Raw genomic sequence first — 26,171 nt, forward strand, 5'->3', positions numbered from 1 at the left:
TATTTTTTGTATTTTTTTTTTTTTTTTCTATTTTACTTTCATGCAAAGTTGTTGCTTTTTTTCTTGGATTTTTTACTACCACCCCACCCACCTTCTATCGTCCTTGGTACTTTTTTCTCTTTTCCCTTTGAAGCTATCAAGCTCGCGCATTCACCCGCTATTTTACTGCCAGGTGTTTTCCAAAACTTTTTTTATTCATTTTAAAGTGCTTTCGGTAAATTTTCACTTCTGTTCTCGTACTATTAACAACAATATCATTTCCATTCCACAAGTATACCTTACTACAAAATTATTTTTATTTACCTGTGTACGTTATTTTAATTGGCGGAATTTATTCTCGGTTAAATGGTTGTCTAATAACGCATTTTTAAAAAAAGAAAATAGACAAAAAAAATTAATGCGCGGTGAAGAAGAAGAAAAAGAGGAGAAGAATAAAAAGTCGTTTCTCGTTTCTATGTAGATTAGAGAGTTGCTTAAATGGTTGTCTAATAACGCATTTTTAAAAATAGAAAATAGACAAAAAATTTAAATGCGGCGGTGAAGAAGAAGTCGTTTCTCGTTTTGATGTGGATTAGACCGTTGGTTTTCTTGTTTAAATGGTTTTACACTAGTCATTTTTGGGACCCTTTATATCTTGCTGTTCAGAATGAGCCAAGCTTTCCTGTTGAAGGCCATACTTTTGACCAATAATGGTTTTCATTTACAAATTGGGACTTGATGGAGAGTTGGATGTAGAATTGACTCATTGGCACTCATACCACATCTTCTTATATCTATTGTCTATATCGTTTGTCTCAATATGTGTCTAGCTATGTTTAGTATTTCAAGTACTTGAGGATAATTTCGTTTTTGTCATCTCCAAGAACTGAGTAGTGAAATATATCTCGACACTATACAAGTTATCAATTAATTAAAGGAATATCAAATCGGTTGGATGTGTGCTGATTGATACTTTAGTCTATGAGAACATAATTACTTTTATTATTAGTTGTATTTAGCTTTCAGTAACCGTGATTTCTCCACGTCTTATATCTTTCGACTATATGGTAGGTTTTTTTTGTCTTCGTACAGTTCTTTTGATTTAAGTCCAGGGCAGCTGATTTTTACTGTTTGTTTTTATGTTGATCTGTAGTTTCATTATCCCAGCTGGTTATGAGAAGGCATCTTCGCTAGCCAAGGGTTACGATCCACTCCCGCTCTCTTCACCCTTGGCGGATTGAGATAATATTTCGGAGACACAAGGTAAGGATTTTTATTAGTTGCAGTAGAAACTCGCTGCATCCAATCAAAAAGCGCCTATAACATGATCACGTGTAAATGTAGAAAGTGTTTGTAAACAATTGCCACGTGTTTATTGTGCAACAAGTCTTTACATCACTAAACATACGACTATATTTAGTGATAACTTGAATGTTTTTAATCAACTAATAGAAGTTCCTGTGTATGTTTCATGCACAAATGCATGAATGTTGACGTATATTTTCGTTTCCGGCTTTGCCAAGTGGGTAGAATCTAGACTCTACCGTGTTTTTACCCGAATTGAAGAGTTCAAGTGCTACCATTGGTCAAGAATAATGTATTCGGAATGGGCGTGACTTTAATCTTCCGATAGATGGCGCAACATTGATATCACTCAATCTGCCAAGGGTGAAGAGAGCGGGAGTGGATCGTAACCCTTGACTAGCGAAGATGATGAGAAGGTTGAATATAATAGGATATTGATTTGTTTTACATTTGTGTGGTCTGGGCCTTTATCGCTGAAAACACGGTATAGTTTTTTTTCGTTGTTGAAGCCCTGAGTGTCAAACATGAGAGCTTCTCGTGTAGGCAGTTGTATTATTGGCAATCGACTAAACGTTCTTTGTATATCTAATGGCAGCAAAAAAACAAACAATATTTTATAAGAAAATACCAATTTTTATTACAAACTTAAAAATATGTAGCAATATAAATGATGCAAGATTTAACAGTGAAAGGCCCTGTGAATATATATCCGTTACTAATGGAACGTACTCGTGTTGAGGGGGCGGACAGAATGCCAAATCCTATCCCATTACTCCACTCCATTACAGGATCACCACCCTCTACCCAATGCTCTCCTGTCCGCCCTCTCTGTATTGCACAATCTACATTTACTATATTGATTGTGATGATAATAAAGGCCATGGAATTATACGATCTGAGTGTCTAAAATAAGAAAAAAATCATTGCTTCCTGTTACCTCCCTTTTACAATAACTTAAATTGCGTCTGCGCGTTATCAAAATTATTGCAATAACGCAACGGACATATAAAGCGTAGCATCACAGGAGCAATTTTCCTCATAGAAGGGAAGTAACCGATTAGAAAGTGGAAATAAAATGTTTATGAATTAAAACTTAAATACTTTTAGAAAAGCTGTAGTAAATATTAATTAGAATTATTCAAAACAATGGATAAATTGATGATCTCCTGGTTTAAAATAGTTAATCAATTGTAAATTAAATGGTAAATTTAACGAGGGTAGATAAAAGTTCTTTCATTGTGTCCAGCACTTTCATTGAAATAAAAAATCATAAAAACCATGGCCTGACATTCTCTTAAGGATATACGCATATTTGTTGGCAAACAAATTAGTTGAAACAAACACTAAAATAGACAGTCTGGTTTCCAATTTCCCATAAAAACGTTTGACGTCAAAGCTTTCTAGTGATAATGACAATTTCAAACGCATAAGTGAAGATGATCACGTATCTATTGTACTGAGCGGAAATAAAAATAGGCTGCAATTGTCCTAAACAAATATTTTTGGATTTTCTTCAATTAAGTGTAAAGACCAAATAATCATTAAAAATACGTCAGAGGGAGATGAAAATTACTACTGACAATGGGTTGAACCTTTATTATATTTGTTGTGTATTGATTGAGAAAACTTAGTCACTTTGTATAATTTGTATCGTATTTCTTAAGCATGTGATATTTATGCGGAAATGTGCATCACCAAGAGGTTTGTTTGAAAACCGGTAATTGTAGCAATTTATAAAACTGGCGATGCAGTGTCGAGACTGAAAATATTTAGTTGATGAGAAGCTAAATTGTTTTTGTTTAGTTTGTGAAAATGACAAGATCGTTATCTTGTTCTAAATTAAAGCTAAGTAGCGAATTAGCAGAAAGCCCACATTCCCAACGTAAACGACTATCGTGCAATGAATATATCAAGATGATAATTGTATTCGACAGTTTCGGATTTTTCATCAGTTCGAAACTAACGAATGTTCTTCCTAATTTGTATGCCAGAAATATCGCATGTCCATACAATTATAAACTAAAAAAAATAAATATTTACGAGAATTTAATTCTCTCTCATTATTATTCAACAAATATTTTATTAAATATCTTAAAATATGAAATACAAAAGATAACATTTAATAACGTATAAAAGTTTATACCACGCCATAATAACCATCGATAATATATGAACGTAGAAAGTTTACGAATATATATATATATATTTTGTTTTTCTATATACAGCTATATATGAAACATAACATTCAAAAATAAAAAATAAAATTACTATTAAATTCATGGATTGAGACAAACTCTTAGACACTAAGACATGGCTCAAACGTTGTAGTGATCTCATCACCTTTAAACGATCTTGTAGACTTTAGATAGGGACTCTCGTTACTTCAGTAAGTTTTTTTAAGGGGGAAGTGTCAAAGTCAGCATAGAACTAAGGGGGAAGTGTCAAAGTCAACACAGTATTGAGAGGGTCAACACTATATTAAAGGGAGAGTGTCAAGGTCAACACAGTATTGTTTTACAAGGGGCTACAACTTAAAAATTCATATATATATAGGACAGATTCTCAAAGTTAGCTATGGTTTTTAATTCCTAAACTATTTCAAGACAATAGAAAATTACAAAATTTTCAGTTCATGGACTGAGAGTACTGTAGATGTTAACGAAGGAACTGAATCTTCTGTATAATACACCCTCACTTAAAATGCAAAAAAACATCATTCTAAAATATGTAATCGTATTTCAGTTTTCAAAAGTAGAACTCAAATTCTCCTGGCAACCGGGTTTCCATAACATAATCTATATATATCGTACCAGGCGGAAATTCAGCCAGCTCTACATTAGGTAACTGTACATCTATTGCCTTGACATTTTAAGAGTAACACGGACGCATGTATCTTCTGTGATATAGTAATAAACAGTAGTTATTTCTTTAATAACTACACTGAACCTATGTAATATTGAATAAAAAGATAAAAACAATATTTTGGCATGATAATTGCTTCAGACTAACACATGGTTTTGAAATTGGTATTTAAGGTTGCTTTAACCAGTTTACAAACTGATCAAATAAAAACAACATGAATTTCTGGTGAAAATAACAAACCACAACCTAAGCATAGAAAAATAATCTCAGTTATTGATACAAAAATATGATAAAATTCTCTTTGCTGTTAAAAAAAATTAAGATGAAAGACAAAGTTTAGTCCTTATTATTGGGTCCTGATTAAAAAATAATAAATATGACTGTAATGGTTTGATGTTTACAATCAAATCTAACCTAAAAGAAGTCATAACCATGAACCATAGATAGAACCCCAAAAAATGTTTTAACATAGTCTATATCCTATTGTTTATAAAACCGACAAAATCTTGTAACATGTAGATCAAAAATAGTTTTTCAAAAAAGTTCCGACTGAACATGACAATAAAAATATAACCAATGTATCTGACATTTCACATTATTGTTAGCGCACCTGTTCTCCAAATTCATTCCAAGGTCAATAGTCAATTAATTTGCCAATAACATGTGTGGGTATTGACTTTGGTAAGACCCTGCACTCATGTTTAAACCTTCCAAAAACGATTTTTGCTGTTCTGGTGAAACAGCACTTGACCCAACTGGTGACGGAAGATTTGTAGGACCTGGCAGGAAATCGACCATGTTTCCGAATGGCTGTTGGTGATATGGGGATGAGGGTGAAGACATTCCGAACGTATCATTGATATAAGCGGTTGGAGATCCAATATGAGGCGGTGAACCTAAGGGGCCAAGATGTTGTGGTGAATTTAATCGCTGTTGCTGTTGATGCTGTAACTGTTGTAAATGCTGATGTTGTAACTGAGACATGGCAATCCTCTGGTGTTGATCCAATAGAAATTCAGTTCGCGGATCACGTGGTGACAACGACCTTGGCCTTTGAGGTGAACATAACCCTGTATTACCTTTGGCTATCATGGCTGACTTTTGACGAAGGAAGTTTCCAAACTCGGTAGGTGAAAGACGAGTTGGACGCTTGGCATTTGTCTTCAATTTTGTAGATCCAAATTTAGTGGCCGCAAATGTAGCAGCTGTAAAATATTGATGTCCGGAAGCTTTTGGAGGAGCAGGAGCATATTCTTGTTGAAATTGTGGATTTTGATGTGATGACAAGTCGGAGTTGAATAAAGCACTAGACGGTGAGGTGGATGTACTGCCCGGCCACCCTGATGATGACGAAGGTGATGATGGTGAAAGTCCCCCTGGGGACAAACTGAGATTACTTAACGATGATGATAGCGAATCAATCGGCTTAAAGCATTGTGCCTCGGGGTTAAAGCCTCGGTCTGACATCTGTATTTCTCGATCGGCTCTTTCTGTAATTTCTTCATCTCTTCGCTCGCTATGGAGAATTTTTACCGGTCCCTTTTCGCTTATTCTATAAGATACCTCTCCTGGGTCTATCCATATTGTGAGTTCAGCTGGTAAATAAGATTTCACTTCCTCCAAATTAAGTCCACAATCATATGTAGCATTTATCATAACGGGGTCTACATTTTCGCCATTAACACGGACGCAACGAAATCCGGATCCTTTGGTAGGTTTATCTGGGTACCAATGACCTTCGAACTTCTTTTTTAATCCAATTTCAAGAGCTTCACCGAATAAGTTAACTCGTCTGCGTGGTAATTTGTTGTATAAGTATGATATGACAAAGTTCAGCGCTACCGATACCTCAAGGTGCATGTCGATTTATCAATGTTTTAGATGCTTTGTATCAGATCTCTAATAAATTCCTAATGAAATGGGTGTTGATTAGTTCTTTAAACCTGAAAACATTCAATAAAATCTAATTAGCAAACAAAACACATTGATGACTATTAATGTAAACTATGTGTTATATTAGAATCAATCAAGATGAGGAAAAAAAATATATATACGAGGATCTGGAGGACGGGTCTTCATCTCGTGAGGTGAATTATTCTTCTTGGGGTTATTTTTCTCGAACCTTTTATGTCGATTATTCATTAAACTTTAGAAATAAGCATCCCATTATCCTCTAGTATTCGGTGTTTGTCAATTATTCTCTAGTTGGTTAACCCATTCGGATCCTTATAAATGGCTATTTGGTAAAATGAAAATGAAAATGGTGAATGTGTCAAAGAGACAACAACCCGACCAAAGAGTAAAAACAGTCGAAGGCCATCAAATGGTCCTCCACACATCGAGAAAATCCAGCACTGTTAATTATTTCAGATGAAGAAGAAAAATCCTTTTATCAAGTATTTCATCATATAAATTATAATAAAAGTTGAATTTCATTAAAACTTATTTAAATGTGAATTTAAGTCGATAATTATTTCTTGAAGGTTATTTCCTTATTCCATAGATCAGACATAATTATAAACTTCTTAATCTAGTTTTTATAGTCTTACTGGTGACTTTTAAATATTTATTACTTTTTGCGCTGGTGGCTAGATGATCGACTGCGCGTTAATTCGTCTATAATGTTCAATAGAAAGAATGATCAGATTATTTTATATATAGTTCAAAACCTATTCAAGCATCGATTTTAAGCAATATGCTGTATTTGTATAAGGACAAGAAGAATTAACGATATGAATACACTTCTTTTCTGGGGGTTTTTTCTGCGAACTAAAACAATCACAATCAATCTATCAATCAATCATTTCATTAGGATTTTTTTTAAATATTTTTAGTGACATAATCTTTAACTGTTTATAAAAAATAACAAACGAAAACGCGAGTAATATATTTTTCCAGGGATGCTAGTACGCATGGTTTTTATTTTATTTGTGGACATATGCGGCAACAATTAATGTCGAGTCGTGCATGTTTACTCCAATGTCACCTTGATCGATTTACTATCATTAACGCACAGGGTATCTTTTTCTACTCTATTTTATATGCAACATGTTTTTTCGAATAAAAATATATCCTTGTAAAGAAGCTTTCAATCAGTCAATTCAATGCTATCAGCAGAAGTCCAATTTATCTCGCGCTGTTCACGTGATTTCTATTCATTTCCGTTACCTTATTTGTAAGATTGACAGCTAAAACCCATCACAAGAAAATGGCTTCACAGATGTTCAAAAGGACTCTATTGATTTTGATACTATATGTTATCAGCCAAACTATATCAACAGATTGATTTATGTTTAAGAAAAGTCGATCTTGTTCTTGTTAAATTTTTACTTGGATTACACATTCAATAAAAGCAAATTAAAGTCAGAAGGAAACGTAGAAATCCATATTTCATGCTAGACTGTAACAATAAAGAATCGCTCAAATAGGATATGCCAATACACAATCCATTTTCATTAACCTTTCGCATGCCTGTTGATTTATGAGGTATGATATTACAAACATAATTCTACAGGCAAAAGAATTATTTCCAAAAGAAAGAGAAAAAAATTAGATCACATGATTTTTAAAGGAGCATGATACTGGTGCGTACCGAAAATAGATTTATTAAATATGATGAATTACAACGTTCCGTCTGAAACATTTTATATGTTTAAATTCCGAATGAATGAGACAAAAGTTCAAACACCTTTCATTGTTACATTTCATTTTTAAAAAAGTGGTGTCTCGCCGACAATAAATATGTTTGTCTGAATGACTTAAAAGAACATGTCTGGTAAATTAAAGGTAACGTTTCTAAAAAGATCACGATTTGAAATGAGAGTAGAAAAACACCAGATACCTCATAATTATGCTAAAAATAAGAGAATTTTTAACACACCAAAATTGGGACTATTTTATACCTTAAAACACATAAAAATACGTCTGGACTTGGTCTCTAAGTCTATTTATTATTTATTTCATATGTAAAAGCACATGTCTCAAATGAAAACCTGCCTTTTTCAATATACATGTAAAAAGAGTCAATTTGAGATTAATCCAAAATTAACGTATCGACACGAATGAATTAGAGTTGTCCCTTTTTGCATTACTGTTCCTCTTGTGTGTTATGTAATAAAACAAATCGCATATTTATTCATGGAATTTTAGCACATTCGACATTGAAAGTTTTATGCCTATTGTTCCTCTCCAATATTTTAACCATGCAACATGTACGGAAATTGTCCAGATTACTGGATTTTTTGTGTTATTAAATTTTACTGTTTCAAAATGATAGAAATTATTATAAATTAAGGAATGTATCTCCCTCATGCAAAGCTCTGATTCCTTTCACGGATTTGGCTATACTTTTTGGACCTTTTGGATTATTATAGCTCTTCATCTTTTATATAAGCTTTGGATTTGAAATATTTTGGCCACGAGCATTACTGAAGAGACATGTATTGTCGAAATGCGCATCTGGTGCAAGAAAATTGGTACTGTTAATTTTATTTCTATCAATAAATGGAAATGTGAGACAAAGGTCAATAAGCAGTAACCTATCAACACGAGAAAAACAAAACAGTATACATTTATGACGCATAGTATGGCGTTTTCACCTATTCATTTGGTACAAATGTAGCTGGGTTTTTTTTGGTATGATCTTCATGAACGTGGCACACAGATTTTTTATTTTTATTGTAAAAAGTTAGTGAAAATCTGATGTACAATTTATTGACTAACTAATAAAGATTAAGACTATACTTCAAATTCTATAAAAAAAAAAAAAACATGTAGAAATTTAAAAAAATATATCATTTAAATCAAAATTAATTACTGTTTTGGTTAACAGCTTTTTAAATCGGTAATGTGATAGCATCTGTTGATTATGTTAAAAAAAAGTTAGAAAAAGAAGATCCTCGAAGCATTCAATGACGTACAGCAACCAAAAAATACCTTTTTTTAATTGCGTCACTGATTTGTATAAAGTTCAAGATTATATTTCAAATTCCCTAAAGCATGTTGAAATTTATTTAAAAAAAAATAGAAGTTAACTTAATAATAATTACGATGTATACATGTAAAATACAGCTTTTTATAGCATTTATGTGATGTTTCGTTTAATATCTGTTTCAGATTATGTATTTGTCAACCAAAAATGTATGGTTCTTTGTTTATTAATGAATAGGATTACGGATCGCTTGCTTGTACATAGTCTGTCATATTAGTATTCCTCTCTTTGTTAAATAGTTATTCTCTGAACGAATTTCCTGTCAAAACCAGGCATTGGTATTGATTTTATTCTGAGGACTTGACGGAACCAAAGAATTCTGTTATGCATTTAGAGCATTTGTCTACAGAAGCTTAAGTATCTTCATTTAGACATATATTCTAACTTCTGGGTCGTCTAATGGCTAGTATGAAGAATATATGTACATAAAGGTATCATTTTGATATTCTTTATTTCAGGGTAATCTAGTGGCTAGAATGACAGATATATGTACATAGAGATATCATTTTGATATTCTTTATTTCAGGGTAATCTAGTGGCTAGAATAACAGATATATGTACATAGAGATATCATTTTGATATTCTTTATTTCAGGGTAATCTAGTGGCTAGAATAACAGATATATGTACATAGAGATATCATTTTGATATTCCTTATTTCAGGGTAATCTAGTGGCTAGAATGACAGATATATGTACATAGAGATATCATTTTGATATTCCTTATTTCAGGGTAATCTTATGGCTAAAATGACAGATATATGTACAAATGTATATATAGAGGCATCATTTTGATATTCTAATTTATGGGTCGTCTAATGGCTAGTATGAAGAATATATGATATGTACATAGAGATATCATTTTGATATTCCTTATTTCAGGATAATCTAGTGGCTAGAATGACAAATATATGTACATAAAGGTATCATTTTGATATTCTTTATTTCAGGGTAATCAAGTGGCTAGAATGACAGATATATGTACATATAAAGGTATCATTTTGATATTCTTTATTTCAGGGTAATCAAGTGGCTAGTATGAAGAATATATGTACATATAGAGTATCATTTTGTTTGATATTCTTTATTTTGGGTAATCTAGTGGCTAGAATGACAGATATATATATGTACATAGAGATATCATTTTGATATTCGTTATTTCAGGGTAATCTAGTGGCTAAAATGACAGATATATGTACAAATGTATATATAGAGGCATCATTTTAATATTCTAAATTTCTAGGTCATCTAATGGCTAGTATGAAAAACTAATGTACATAGAGGTGTCATTTTTATATTCTAAATGTTGGTAATCTAGTAGCTAGTATGAAGAATTTAAAATGTACATAGAGATATCATTGTGATATTCTAAATTTCAGGGTCATCTAATGGCTAGTAAGAAGGATATATGCACACAGAGGTATCTATTCTTTTAATTGAACTTTCCGTCGTTAGAAAAAAATAACCTGAAATATTTCAGCATAAAAAAAGACATTCCTTTTCTGACAATTTCTACAGTTTCACGCAAATCGTTGTAAATAGAATTAGAAGAATACGTCTGTACTAATCTAATGCCCTTTAACAAGCACAAAATAACACTATGCCACAAAATTCCATTAATAATCATACGCTTTACAGAACACTATTAATTAGAATCAAGATATTAACCTTTTCTAATGACATCGCCTACAAAATTTCACATAAATAGTTATATTCTCTTTTAGAACGACTAGTAATAAAGACAATTTATACAGAAAATCAATGTGACAAGGATTTACTTGTTTAATTCACCGATAACCTATAACTATACACCCACGATTTATCACGGCTCAATTACTAGAGAAGAAAACAAATCACTTTTTTCGAATGAAAACAATAATATATGTTTACGCAATCTCGTATGTTACGAAACCTTGGAACATCATAATGCTTTGCAAAAATTAGTGTTCATTTCAATTGCCAGAAACATTCCTTTTTACACAATTCTGGCATTTATTCAATGAAATTGATTATTTCTTAATTTGAAGATTTTTGTTGTTGTTGTAAAAAGCATAAGTTTAACATGTTGAACATATATTTTCTACCAGTTTTAAAGTATTTTGTGAGGACACAGTAAACATGGGGAAACAATTCATGACAAATGGTTTATTTTACAACTTGTAAAAATGAGGTAAAAATGTATACGATTCTCTGTGGTATCGATATCATACCGAAATCTGTCTAGTCGTCATTTGAGTAATGTTTTCGAACGCACAAATGTGACCAGAAAAATGTTTACCACAATATTTGCTATTCTAACCAGTTCCTTTTAAGTTCACAAACTTGCTTTTTAATCCTAAACCAAAACGTCTTACGAATTATCACATCTTAGGCTTTTTATTGTAATAAAGTAATTAATTATTAGAAAAACACTTTCGTTTCTTCTTTAAGAACACGTGTCACATATTGAAAAGGACCAAAAATAGCATCTTAATATAAAAACAAAATCTTATATAAACTAGTTACCTACATTAGCTTTGATACTAACAACGTAAATAAATGTATTGATCAATTCTTAATGCACTTGTACCGATTTAATTACATGTACATTGTATTTGTATCACGGCTCTGTATATGAAAAATCTGGCAAGCGTTCAAACTGATAAGGCGAAAATTAGTGTTAATTTCGTCCGCCGTGAAATTAAGTTGTAAGGTACTTTTAAAACACGAGTTCGAAGGGGAATTACGAGTCATCGTGTGTTCGGAAATAAGGTTTAAAACGTTACACTTTCATATTGTTGATCAAGTACCATTTTTAAAATCTAGGGGTTTGACTAAAGCGGGAAAGAGACTGTAATGAAACGCAAATCATATTTACTGTCTGCACGCGAAATTTCCGGAAATGAACACAACTGCTGCGAATTTTATTTCGCCTGACATTTCCACATTTTCACAATCGATGAATAATTTCCTTCGTGTTTTCATTTCAAAAGACAATTATTTACAGTGAAATTGATAAAAAAAAAAAAGCAGGATTGTACAACCTTCGTCAAAAACGTTTTACCAATGCACATTGTAAAGAATGTTTTTAAAACAATGTTTATGTGGATATGTTTAAGAGTATCAACTTTAATTTGCATAATGGGAAAAGAAAGGATGCATTGTATTAATTCATGACTCCTTTAAGTAAATCTTTGCACGTACTTGACAAAACATGCCAACCAATGAGGAGCATTTAATTGCTTTTCCTAACTTTAAGTCCCAGTAAAACGGCTTATCCTTAGTACTAAAGTCTTATGGACTATGGACCTCACTGTCAGGTTCTTCCTAAATGTCCAAGCAAAACTCTTATTCTGTACAATAGCTTAATTTAAAAAAAAAAACAGCCAAAAACTTTAAAAAAAAACACATACCATTCTTTTTTAGAAGCAGGAAACTTATAACATAGATAAATCTTTGTCCTTAAATGTACCGTGTAGTAGTCAATCATTGTCAATGGTTCGGTAAAGATGTCTTAAATCATACATTGTGACTGGGATTTATATACATTGTACGTACAGTTATATATATAGATTCTACCACTGCATCGAGTGTAATACGATATTTATCCACTCGAGACAGTTAAATTTTCAAATTAAAAACGCGAGGCTTGCCCGAGCGTTTTAAATATTTAAAATTTAACTGTCGAGAGTGGATAAATATCGTATTACACGAGATTTGGTGGTAGAATCTGTTTCTCTATAAATGATTTTCTAACATTATGCAGGTAAACTTATTCCTTCTTTCCGAATTATCTGCAAAAAGATGTGTTCTTTCTATGTGGTGTCATCAGGCATGGTCGCCTTTTTTCATGCCGTCACAATAGGAAATTCAGAGGAAAGCAAGAAAATTCGACGTCATAATTGGATTTTAACCAATGAAGTACTGAGATCAAACGAACCCCACGTTGATTAAATTTTTTTATACAATGGGTGCAGAAAGGGGTAAATTGACGAAGAATTAGAGAAATATGTATATCAGGTAGCGATAAATCTAATGTTGACGAATTTTACAAAAAAAATTTACTTAATAATTCGTACTCTCTAATCACCTTAAGGTAAGTTTTGGGCTATACTTTAAAGACTCTTTTTATTCCTACTTTGACTTCCTTAAGATGACAGCAAAAAGTTGTATATTGTTTTTCTTTATTTCTTACTTAAAATTTCCTTTACCAATCGTGCAAGACGCTCATTGGTATTCAAGGTCATTTAAAATAACTCGTCTTCGCCTCTTCCTTTATTCCATTTCTATTTTTATTCTTATAGAGGTTAGTTCAATTAATTTCTTAGTGGCATTACGGAAGATCACGATAATTCTTTAAAAAAAACATAACGAAATGTACACGAAACAAACAACTTAATAAGAAAACATGCATTTTTGTGATTTTCAAATTATCTCGTTTGCTCGGTTCGTGATCTTTTAATATAAATAAAAAGGGAAGGTTGAACCAAAATAACCTGCCTTCTATCAATGCGAACGATATAGATATAGAGGTACATCTGAAGATTATACCTGACATGTAAGACACACCTGTCAGAACAGGTTAATATACATAAGTAATTACAATTATGAAATGATAAACACGAAAATATAAAAATAAACATATATATAGAAACACGTTTTCCACTTTTATAGGTTAACAATTTGTAATGACCTTGAGCGTTTACGCCAGTGATATTTAGAATGAGTGAGAAATTTGTATAATGTATATTGTTTTAAAGTGTTGTGAGTAGAGTAGTATACCATGTATACAATCGTATTAAATTTAAAATAGCAGCTTCTTTGTAAAAAGTATCGGAACCTGTTTTAAGACTGTCCTTTCAATTTCAAAGATGAATTTACATTCTAATTTATGATTTACATTTCTTTCACACAATCTTGGGAATTTACTACTAGGTATACACATATTCATTTCGTCATATATTGCCAATCAGGCGCGGATCCAGAGGGGGGGTTCCGGGGGTTGGAACCCCCCCCCCCTTTTTTGGACGACCAATGCATTTGAATGGGGACATGTAATTGGAACCCCCCCCCCCCCCCCCTTTGTCCTGTGTTAGGAACCTTTTAAAAGGGCTGGATCCGCCCCTGCCAATAGTGTAAATGTAACTGTTGTTTGTTGTTAATATGCAAACTATTAGTCGGATTTGTTTTGTTCTTTGAATTTTGTTTTTCTTAGGATATTTCGGAGTTAATTTCAGTAACTTCTGAACAATATATTATACCATTGAAATCCGTATAAATTGATTCACATCTATAAATTTTAACAAATAACAGCACTTTAACTATGTATCGTAATAAATATCCATGGGATATTTGCTACTGGACGTTCATCAAACAACAGTTAATAAATCACCAAAAGCTGTAATGAACTTTCATCACTGTAAGTGTGTCATGTAAAGAAGATAAGATAGAAATATAGAAAGAAGAAAGGACTTTAGTCCTAAATTGAACTAAATTCCTTATATCAGTTGGGTTGCTTTCGTTTACAGTATTTCCGAATGTCTATTTCAATCAAGAACGAACTTTAAAATGACGTCCTTTATTTACACGAATGAATAGATCTCTGTTCATTTATTTCTACAGGGACTATTGTAACTTCCTGACCGTATTCGGAAAGGTTGAGAGCGTATATATCAAACGTCAAAGGGAGGCTATTTCAGTACTTCCGGGAGAGGATTTGCATGTAAATTAAAATGGCTTCAGGCAATATATCCAAATCGTCAGACAAGGAAATTATACTGTTGGTTTGTGATTAAATCCATACAAAAGTTTTAATTAAACTTTTAGATAAGACGAAATTGATAGCCACTTTCTCATTTTACTCGTGATTGACTGCGAGATCCGTAAAACTCGATTTCAGCAACAACAAATATGTTTTAGAGACTGTTATCGTGTACCAGGGATGATAAAGTCTTCATTATTACATTCAATTACTTGTAGCATCGTGAGATCCTTATGCATAATATGCAAAACAAAATAATGTCTTTTAAATGCTGTGTATGCAAAAGGAAATACCAATACACATAATAAACGCCTTAGGGTAAAAGGTATAAACATTGAAAATGTGACAACGCGTTAAAGTTATGCTTAATTACACCAGACTTGTCACAAAAACTTCAAACATTATATATGTCAAACTACATGTACACACTTGCGATGAAGTAAGCATAATAGCTTTTGTCAAAAATAACTAAATAGATTTACAACTCTTTACAAAATAGAGAAAATTTGGGCATACTCTACCACAATTGTAACAGAAAGCAAGCAAATGAGAACCAATACACACATTTGATTACATTTAGTGTTAATTATACTACTATTTCACTATTATAACGATTGTCTGGTTGTATAGCTAATAATGCATATGAATTAAAGGAGGAGACAGCCACCCAACGGCATAAATGAACCAAATAGTTCTAGAAGTCATCAAATAATCTTCAAAAAATAGACAAGTGATGCTTATGGATATAATATTTCAAGTTTTCCATCGTCCCAAACAAAAAATACTAAGCTTTCTTGAAACGTGAGCATAAATGTATTAAAAAAGGTTTTGTCATGTTTGTCGTCAATAAAGAAAAAAAGAAGAGATTATTGAATTTATAAAGTAACTGTAAATGCCACATCTGGATGTCGATTTATTATTAAGATACTTAACTGGTTAAGTGCACTTTCTAAAATGAATTCTAATGAAATGTATTTTATAATGCATTATTCGGCTGATACGTGTTGAAAGTTAAAAATGAATATTTACCATTTAAAAAAGAATTATTTACAACCATTAAGCCTTGAACAGTATCACGTATGGCTATTTCTATACATGTATTCATTGTACGTGTATTCATTATACAAGCATTTTTTTATGTTATCAGTATCAATAAGGCATCAATTGTGTGTCGAGGAATTGAAACTGACATGAAATTGGACATTAGACAATTCCTAATCAGTGTTCTATTAATTGGCAGCATGATAATCGTTGTAAAAAAAACAACAAATAACATTCCAGATAAAAAACGCAGAAAGTTATACATGCATCAGATAAGAATTCACAGTAACTGCATCAAGAGTATGCACCATAAGGAGATACTGAAGTTAAAAATAGCCTCGTGACGTCTGCAACTACGTAACCGAGAATTCGAACTTACAAACCCCCATTCTCTCGGGAATAAATGTTTACATGTTTTAAATATTTTAGTTGATAAAAATATTCAATACGACTTTAATGGCTAATTTTATATCCATTATGTATATTTACCATTTAATTTACACTTAAATGTTTCTAAATGATATTTTGAAGCTTGTGATTATAACAGACGATAAAACATATGGTAAATCTGTTGATATGTTTGTAGTTTATCTAAGAATATTTGATGTTGAAAAATCAATTCGACTAACTTACCTTTATAAAAATTGTAAAATGTATCCAATATCAAACTTTATTTTAACTGTCAACTATTCATCGTGGAAAATATAAAAATAATGTAATATAGTCCTTGTGTACATTCAGTAATATGTGTTCGTGCTATCTAATAGAAGTTCTGTAGGTTGTTATACTATAAATACTCTCTTCATGCATATTCATATTAATCTCATACAATATTCATATCACGATTTTCAATTGAAGACTTTGCCTTTACAGACGACCAATCGCTCGAGGGCTTTTCCAAAATCTCTCGTCTGCTACGTTCTAGAATATTTGTAAAATCAAGAGAAATCCCGAAAAAATGCTTACGGAATAGTGTGGGAATTACACATTGATTTTCATTCAGTATTTACGGACGACCTATAACCTTTCTGATTTTGCGCAGAACTGTTTGCGTCAGCTGTTCTCTAGTATTGATAAACTAGCGTATTATTTATGACGTGCTTCGTATTGATGTTAGTTTTATCAATTTATTGAATATTTCAGTTAAAATACTTTTTAACATAGAAACATCTGTTGAAATAATTTTACCTTATCTAAGCATTTTTCCTTGAACTAACGAGAAAATAGATAATTATTTGAAGTGTAGATTATGCATTTGAAGTGTGGTAGATTGAATTTTCTCAGTATATCGATAAAGGTTTATCAAATTCTATAAATTCTGCGGAACATTTTTTCACTAATAAAATACAGAACAATTCCATATTAAAATTAGGTCTATTTCGAATACCATTGAATCATGCACATAGCGGATCATGGCAAAAAAGGGGTGTTAAAAAGTTTTAAAAAAATTTAATATATCTCAATCATAATAAATATTATAATTTTCCACCTTTTTTATTTAAAATATCAAATACAATATGTCCTCTTTTTTTTGGGGGGGGGGGGGGGGGGGATGGGGAGGGGTGTAATTGACAATGACGAAAAAAACTAAACCTCAAACAATTATCAAAACAAAAAGTCACCGCCTTGCTGGTTTCGTGGTAGCGTGTAACGTTCGCCTAGAGTGCGAGAGCCCTGGCCGGGTTACACAAAGACTAAATTTGATATTTGCTGCTTTTCCGCTTAGCGCCCGGTATCAAAGAGTAATAACAAAGAATTCTAGGCTCAGAGTCAGAATAATGTAAGCCATTCATTCAACATCATACACAACAATTTGATGTTTTTCAATGTCCAACATATGTATATAAATGAATCTAATGTAAATGATGGTGAAATTCAATTGCTTCATTAGTTGATTCCAATTTATAAATTAAGGAGATGTGGTATGATTGCCAATGAAATAACTACATGTATCCACCAGGGAGAGGAGGACAACGATGTAAACAACAACAGGTCACCATAAGGCCTTCAACAATGGACAAACACATACCGTAAAGTAAGTTCAAATGAAAAAAACAAAAAGCATGATGTATACTAAAACGATCGTGAGTATCAACGAAAGGTAACTATTGGATTATAGGCTACCTGTTTGTGTCAGGCCAGGGACTTTCTATACTAATATTATAGAAAGTACCTGGTTAGGCAGATCAAGAATGTGTCGGGATAAAACATGTTTGTGAGCGCTCAACCATAACCCCCTAACCTGGGACAAGTGTAACAGCACAACACAAAAATCAAACAGTATCAGTTGCAAAATGACGTACAGGTTTTATTAATACACAAATCTAAGTTTGTATTAAAAGGACGAATTGTAGGATGTTCCACTTCCCGTCAATATCAAAATAATCTTAAAGTAACATTTTGTTAAAAAGTGCGAAGGGTCAGATCCCGGCATCTTTGTGAACTAATGGTCACAATCCAGTTACCCCATATCCACCTAAAGAGAAGAAAGGAGTAGATCGCAACCCTTTGCAAGCTAATATGCACCCCAGAATATCCTCTCACAAATCCGGAATTGATATTGGAACTTTTTATTTGTTGTTATGTAAAGTTCCAGCTGCTTTAAGAATTGATATGTAAGAGCTTTATGCGATTAATTTTATCTCTGACATTAAGGGCTGATAATAACTTGACGTTACACCATATAATTCATTTGTTTACTTTTTTATTTACATATTTCTTAAGTGTTTCATATTTATGTGTATATCATACATGCTGTCTCTGTAATTATGCCAAGTGTTTGTTTTGAAGAGGGCCAACGATAATTTGTGTCCATGTGTTGTAGTCTACGCGTGCACCTAGCAAAGAAAAAGTGGCTTCAGCATAAATTATAGCTCATAAGTCTTTGTTGTCAAATAAACAAACCAGGGGCGGATCCAGCCATTCTAAAAGGGGGGGGGGTCCCAACCCAGAATAAAGGGGGGGTTCCAACTTTATGTCCCCATTCAAATGCATTGATCGGCAAAAAAAAGGGGGGGATCCGCCACTGCAAACCTATTAAATGCTACTTGTTGCAATAAAAAAAATCTTAACAACAACAACACTAAGGTGGTTTGAAAACAGCTAGATATATCTAACAAAAACAGCACTGACTGTGACTGTAAGCTGAAGAAGAGCGCTGTTACTTTGCTTTGCATATATATACTGATTTCATTTCATGGATGGGTTGTATCGGTTTATGCAAGTGCTTTCCATCTTTTTAGTGATATCTAAATATACTCTAAGAAGATAAATTGATAAGTGCCATTCATGGTACAATGTATTGATTATTAGCTGTATATATAGACTTGAATAAAGTATTGTTTTATCAATGAGGTTTTCTTTTTTTTCTATACATTTGCAATCAAAATGAATTATAAGTGGGAGGGAGATCCTTGCCACACATAAATACTTAAGAAATAGTTATGTATAGACATCCTCAATGCTTAATTATTAATAATATGGCATCGTAATTGTCATATCATTGTTAAAGTGCGCATTTAGCATGTTTTTTTCAAAATTATTTCTATTTTTTAGGACATTTCAAACTTTTTACTTCAAAGCGGAAATACAAGACACTAGAAAGGCGGCTATTTTGAAGTGACTAAAGATAAACGTTCTGAAAACCAACCATTGTCAAGTGGAACTAGACTTTTCAGGAACATTCTAAAACAATGATCATGTGATGATGCTGGGATTTATGAACATAATTACTGCGCGTGATACACATCTGAAAAAAGCGTCCAATAACAGTATCAGGATTGCACGTCTTGCCACAGCTGTTCATTGTTTATTCGCAAATATTACAGAAAAATTAGTATGCAAGTGTACACACATACATATAGACTTATTAATTAAATGATTGTATCTTTTTTCTTAGTGAGCATCACCAACAGAAACGTCGATTTCATTCTCGCATAATTCTAAATATAACTGATGCTGCAATTCAAAATGGGACGTCCCGCACGTGCATCGTATGTTTGATTGGAGAACAGATGGACTTGTTTACAATGCGAAAGAAAAACGTCATATTTGTTTTTTAACAAGCGCGTAAAACTGTATTTGTTTCGCCTTTTTTCGTTCATCAATGATGTTTACTAGTCGGAGGTTCATGGAGCGTCTTTGTCATTATACTGTGTGAAAATTACCTATGGTAACTATGTTTCCAAATTAAGCAACTATCAAACCAGAGGATAAATGATGCTGATTTAAGCAACTACAAAATGTATAGTACTACCAGTACTATTATCAAAAATGCGCAAATAATTATCTGTGTACATTTCCACCTGCAATGGGTCTTACGTGTAGGTGAATATGTTTAATGTTTACCTTCAATGGTTCCTAAATGTACATGTTTTATTTTCAACTGCAAAGGATCCCAGTCCTACGTGTACATTTTAAATTTTCACCTGCAAAGCGGTCCTTCGTGTTCATGTTTAATTTTTACATCCGATTGATTCTAAGTGGACATGCATGTTTAATTTTCAATGCAAAGGGTCCTACGTGTACAGTTTTAATTTGCACGTGTAATTGGTCCTTCGTATTCATGTTTAATTTGCACGTGTAAGTGGTCCTTCGTGTTCATGTTTAATGTTCACCTGCAATGGGTACTACTTGTACATGTTTAATTTCCACCTGCGACGAGTCTACGTGTACTTGTCTATTATTTAACCTGCAATAGGTCATACATGTTTTGTTTTCATCTTCAATTGATCCTAGGTGTTCATGTTAATTTTTTACCTGCATTGCATCGGTCCTATTTTTACATGTTTAATTTTCATCTACATAATTTTTTATGTAAATTGTACAATGTCCTCGTGTATATTAAATGACACGAATAACAGACATAGAAAGATGTGGTATGAGCGCCAATGAGACAAATCAAAATAATTAGACTACTATAGGTCAAAATAGTAGTGTAAACCACTCAAATTAGAAAAAACAAAAGTCTAATCTATATAAAAAAAACGTGTAACACTTATGAACCACATCAACAAACGACAACACTGAACATCAGGTTCTTTTTGTATTTGTTTACATGTAATTAATTAAAATAGTTAATGACTACTTAATGTCCATTGAAAATTTTATATGACAATTAGTATGCAAATTAGTTTAAAATGATGTCACCAGGAAGCATAACTACTGCAACGAACAATGGCCTTTGAAAAGACTGTAATATATACATTGATTAATATTACAGGAGATCAAATGGCCAACAAGTTTTAAATATGGTCTACATTAATTTTGGTCGACGCAAACTTACGGGTTCTTGCACTTTTCTTTGGGCTTTGGCGCGACTGTTCAATGCCCATTGGCAAATATTACAAGAAAATCAATATGCAAACACCCTTGAAAGTTCGTATGAAACATGGTTTATAGAAAGAATAGTTGAGGTATACTGACTGCCACATGCACGCCCTCTACATGATACTTTGACTTAATTTTTAAATGTACATCGACAAACACTACAAAACAATCTTTAAAATTCGTTTTTTAATAAAGTTAGAGGAGTTTTAATGCACTTCACTTTGCGGTTTGACAAAAGTGTTTAATGTCCAGTGACAAATATTACAAGAACATCAATATGCCAATCATATAAAAAATTCGTATAAAAATATGGTCTAGAAGTAGGATGGAAGCAAACTTACAGTCACTTGCACTTTACATTGACATTTTACGGGCCTGTTAAGTGTCCAGTGAAAAATATTACAAGAAAATCAATATGCAAAAACAACTAAAATTCGTATGAAATATGGTCTAAAAGAAGTGATGATTGAAACAAACATACGGCGACTTGCACTTTACCGTGATTAGAATTTGACATGATTGTATAATGTCCAGTGACAAATATTACAAGAAAATCAATATAAAAACACCCTTGAAAAACCGTATGAAACATCATTATGGTTTATAGAAAGAATAATCAAAACATACTGACTGTCGCTTGCACGCATTTGTTTCTTCGTCAAAATTATCTCCCCATTACGCCAGTTCATTTTTACAATCGTAGAAGTTGAAGCCATTGTAGGGATGACTCGCTGCCAATTTTGCTCTTGAAAACCGATAAATTTATCCACATAGATAAAAAAAAAATAGTAAAAAAATAGCTAATCGAACACACCTACTCTGTTTTTGTGATTCATTAGATATAGGTATTTCACTTGACCCATATATTTCATCTTTTCGTACTGTGATTTTTTTTATGTTTTAAAGTCAACCTGTAGCTTTGATATATAAAAATGATAGAATCTGAAGCGAGATGATATATCAAATACTCTTGCTTTGTACGTTTCAAAGACAACATATACACCTCAAACACGCCCTTACATAAAAAGGTGCACTCGATTTTCTCTTTTCGATACAATTGTTACCCATTTTTTTGAATTTTTTCTTGAAACACATAATGGAAGGGCAGACACGAAAATTACTGAACTAATAGATTGATATGTTCTCCGTCCGTGGTAATTTTAAAAAAAAATCGGAGGTTATGCATTTTCTACATCCAACTTGATAGATACCCATGTCGTCGACTTGATATCTAATTGTTCTGCACTACTATGTTATAGATAAAGATAAATTGAAAACTGATACAAATGGTGTTTTTAATATAAACCACTTCGTAATTGAGAAGAAAATTGTCGTTTGGTTTGTTTCTTTTAACTTTTAAAAGTTTTGTTAATATAGTAAACATTACAGTAAGCATTTATCGCCTTCTCTAACAAAGAGCTTCGATTTTTTTGTTCTATTTCAACTTTCAGTCAACTTTCAAGCTTTGACTTAAATTTGAAATGTATATCAACAAACATTACAAAACAATCTAAATGCCACCAAACTTTTAAATTCGTATTAAAATAAAGTTAGAGGAATTTTGTCGGAAGCAATAGTTACTGACACTTGCACTTTACTTTGGATGTTGACAAGAATGTCCAGTGACAAATATTACAAGAAATTCAATATCAACATATTCAATTTAATTCATATTGTCTAGAAGAAGAATGGAAACAAACGTACGGCCACTTGCACCTTACATTGAAATTTGACGAGGCTGTTTTATGTCCAGTGACAAATATTACAAAAAAATCAATATGCCAACACATTCTAAAACTCGTATAAAATATGGTCTAGAAGAGATGGAAGCAAACATATGATCACTTGCACTTTTCATTGAAAGTCGTTGAGACTATTAAATGTCCAGTGACAAATATTACAAGACAAATTAATACGGAAAACAACCTTGAAAATTCGTACGAAATAATTTATTTGTCTTATAGAAAGAATAGTCGTACGATACTTACTGACAATTGTACTATACACACTATGTTATTCAACATGTTCAATGACACTAGTTATGCAAAATGACATCTTAAGGAAAAAATTATATATGTATTATTCATAAAGTTTTACATATGATGTAACGACAACATTATACATCATTGTACCTGACTAAGATCAGGTGTTCTAGCTTCACCTGGAGAGGTTTTGTAGTGTTTTGTTGTATCGTCATTAATATTCTATAAATAGCATGTTAATTGCGGAAATCTGATAACGTAAAAAGGGGAAACCCAGGAACGATAAGAAGCAGGTATTTCGTGTTGATGAAGAAATGAATTACGAGCAATATGTTTACATCCGTGTTTGTTTATACCTACGTTATGTCAATTTGAAATTTCATTAGTTTAATAAAAAGTACACTGTTATTTCCCTATTGTTTTGATGGGGTTAAAGATCCGTATTTATTTTTAAAAAAAACTTATATTACTGCTGATCAGTGGTTTATTTAAAATTGATGACTTTTATAAGGTTGAATCTTTTTGCTATAGGTTTTGTTTTCGCGTTTTGTTTCATATAAACAATGAGCTGCGGTATGATTGCAAATTGGACAACTATCCATCAAAGTTTAAATGAAGTGGATGTAAGCAAGAATTGGTAACTGTACGGCCTTCGACAATGAGAAAATCTAATACCATTCAGTCGGCTATAAAAGACCAAGACATGAACAATATGAAACAATTCAATTGAAAAAAAATACTGCAGAATCTATAACGAATTTACGAAAAACATATATGACGACATAAACCGAATAAAAACCAATGAACTGCAGGATCCTTATTTTAATTAGGACAGGCATATAAAGAATGTGTTGGAATAAGACATATCCGATTCAAATCTGCATTCTACACCCAACTGGACCAAACAAATAGGCACGCTTCCACAACTTTATGTACGATTCTTTATTTACTTTAAAATTAAAGAACTATGATTTTATTTCGTTAAAACCTTTTTTTTTTCATTTATAATACATTGTATTTGTTGTTGTTCTTGTACTGACAGACGGAAGAATTAAATGTTATGGTTTATTGAATTGATTCGGTGTCATATTGGTTAACGTCCAGTGGCAAATATTTTATGCATATACAGTTAAAATCAACAACAAAAAAGGTTGGTTCTACAATATTGGTCTGCTTGAAATTTAGAATATAATAAAGGGAAAATGGTATACTAGTAATGGAAAAGGGCAGAAATTTAACTTTGCAATAGACCAACTAGTATACACAGCCCCAAGACATTATGCAATAGCTCTATAAACATTAGGACAGCATGACAATAACTCTTCACGGGGTGTAGAATTAAACATCCAGTCTCCTTCGTGTGGTTTTTTTAATTACCTTGACCCAAAAGGATGTTACTGGGTATTTGAACCAGGCAAGTGAATTCCAATCTTTTGAATCTAAAATAGAATATAAGCTACTGGAATAAAATGGTTCATGAACAAATGTTTTCTTCATCACAGCTCACAAAAATATGTAATTCATACCGTTCACACTTGGTTAAAGACGTATTGTTAAAATAGAAGATTTAGTATAGTATTAATAAGTTTCTAGGGTTTTTTTTTGTGTTAATTGCTTTCGTCTCAGTTTAGGACCAATCATTTAACTTAATAAAAAAAAGGGGGGGTGGGTATAAATTTATTTTTATTTTTCTTCAAAATTTAACACTATAAGGTATTAGGGATTATCTGGATTCAGATTTTTTTTTTCCATACAATTTGGGATTATTTTTAAAGGGAAAATTCCTACCCCCTCCCTTTGAAAATGAATGGTCGTTCCCTTGTGGTTGTTCATAGTACATGTATCTGGTTCACTTTGTGTCCTTGTCATGCTGTCTCATTGAGGGATCCTTTCAATCTCAATTATCACAATTCAGTGTAATCAAAGACACTAAATTAATGCATTGTACATATTCATCAATTCCTGTCTGCAATCAGGAAATTGAATTAAGAGATCTTTGAATCACGTAATGTAAAACCCTTGAGGGTCCTCCATATTTGATGCTTTTTCTTAATTTCCTTAATTTCCTTTTAAAGACCTAAAGAGAAACCTGACAGATCACGTTAACATTTCATTTGTTCTTATCATACAAACTAAACCAAAAAAAAATAATTTTATGGGGAGTCCATTCTTTTATGAAAGTGTAATATGTCACAATAAACAGAAGCGATAAAAATGCGATCGTTCGTTTTTTTTTTTCTGTCCTATTTAGAGTTGTGACATTTATGTATTCAAAACCAACGTAACCGGCCAGTGACCTCTTTATGAAGTTGTTTGTTTCCTATTAAGAAATGTATAGGATATATACAACCATAATGCTGACAAAAGATGTTTATTTCACGTTCTCAAGATGTTGCAACTGTACGTCAAACGGCTCATTTATTTATCCATTAATGTGTGCTGATGACATATTTTTTTGGAATAAAGTAAAGTTAGATTAATATAATATCAAAGTCAATCAAACGTACTTTTCTACGTAAGGGATTTTTTTAGACGTCATTCCATTATTTGGTTAACTTATTAGTCGGTGAACCATCAAAACATGCGCAGTGGAGGACTTTATTACAACTATCACAAAGTTTTAGTTTAAAATAAAAACATAACTATGAAATATCTGTATCATATCAGTAGGCCGTGGATATAGTTTTGCCTGAATATTATGTTATACATAAAAGACAGCTAGAACAACCATGAAAGATGCTAAATATAACACACACACACACACACACACACACACAACTATTATGGATTCATCATTCAGCATTATTGGTCATATCAATACGTTTTTTTATTTATAAATACTCTTTATAAAAAAGTAGTAGTAGTCTGTTGTTATTTATGTATTATTGTCATTTTGTTTATTTTCTTTGGTTACATCTTCTGACATCAGACTCGGACTTCTCTTGA

The 26,171-nt window shown here is 32.1% G+C and overlaps 1 protein-coding gene across 2 annotated transcripts; it reads right to left on the reverse strand.

Annotated features, from left to right (window-relative positions):
• Window positions 1-1,896: 1,896 nt before the first annotated feature.
• Window positions 1,897-23,296, reverse strand: LOC139488983 (protein Tob1-like). 2 transcript variants are annotated; one of them, XM_071274981.1, is made up of 2 exons: window positions 23,232-23,296; window positions 1,897-6,089 (listed from the first exon to the last, which is right to left on the reverse strand). In XM_071274981.1, the coding sequence occupies exon 2, from the start codon at window positions 6,004-6,006 to the stop codon at window positions 4,792-4,794; it is 1,215 nt and encodes a 404-aa protein (XP_071131082.1). In that variant the 5' UTR covers window positions 6,007-6,089; window positions 23,232-23,296; the 3' UTR covers window positions 1,897-4,791. The 2 variants fall into 2 exon arrangements, with proteins under 2 accessions (XP_071131082.1, XP_071131081.1); XM_071274980.1 differs by lacking the exon at window positions 23,232-23,296 and adding an exon at window positions 16,549-16,869.
• Window positions 23,297-26,171: the final 2,875 nt, after the last annotated feature.

The sequence above is a fragment of the Mytilus edulis genome, chromosome 9, assembly GCF_963676685.1.
Source record: "Mytilus edulis chromosome 9, xbMytEdul2.2, whole genome shotgun sequence".
Classification (NCBI taxonomy): Eukaryota; Metazoa; Mollusca; class Bivalvia; order Mytilida; family Mytilidae; genus Mytilus; species Mytilus edulis.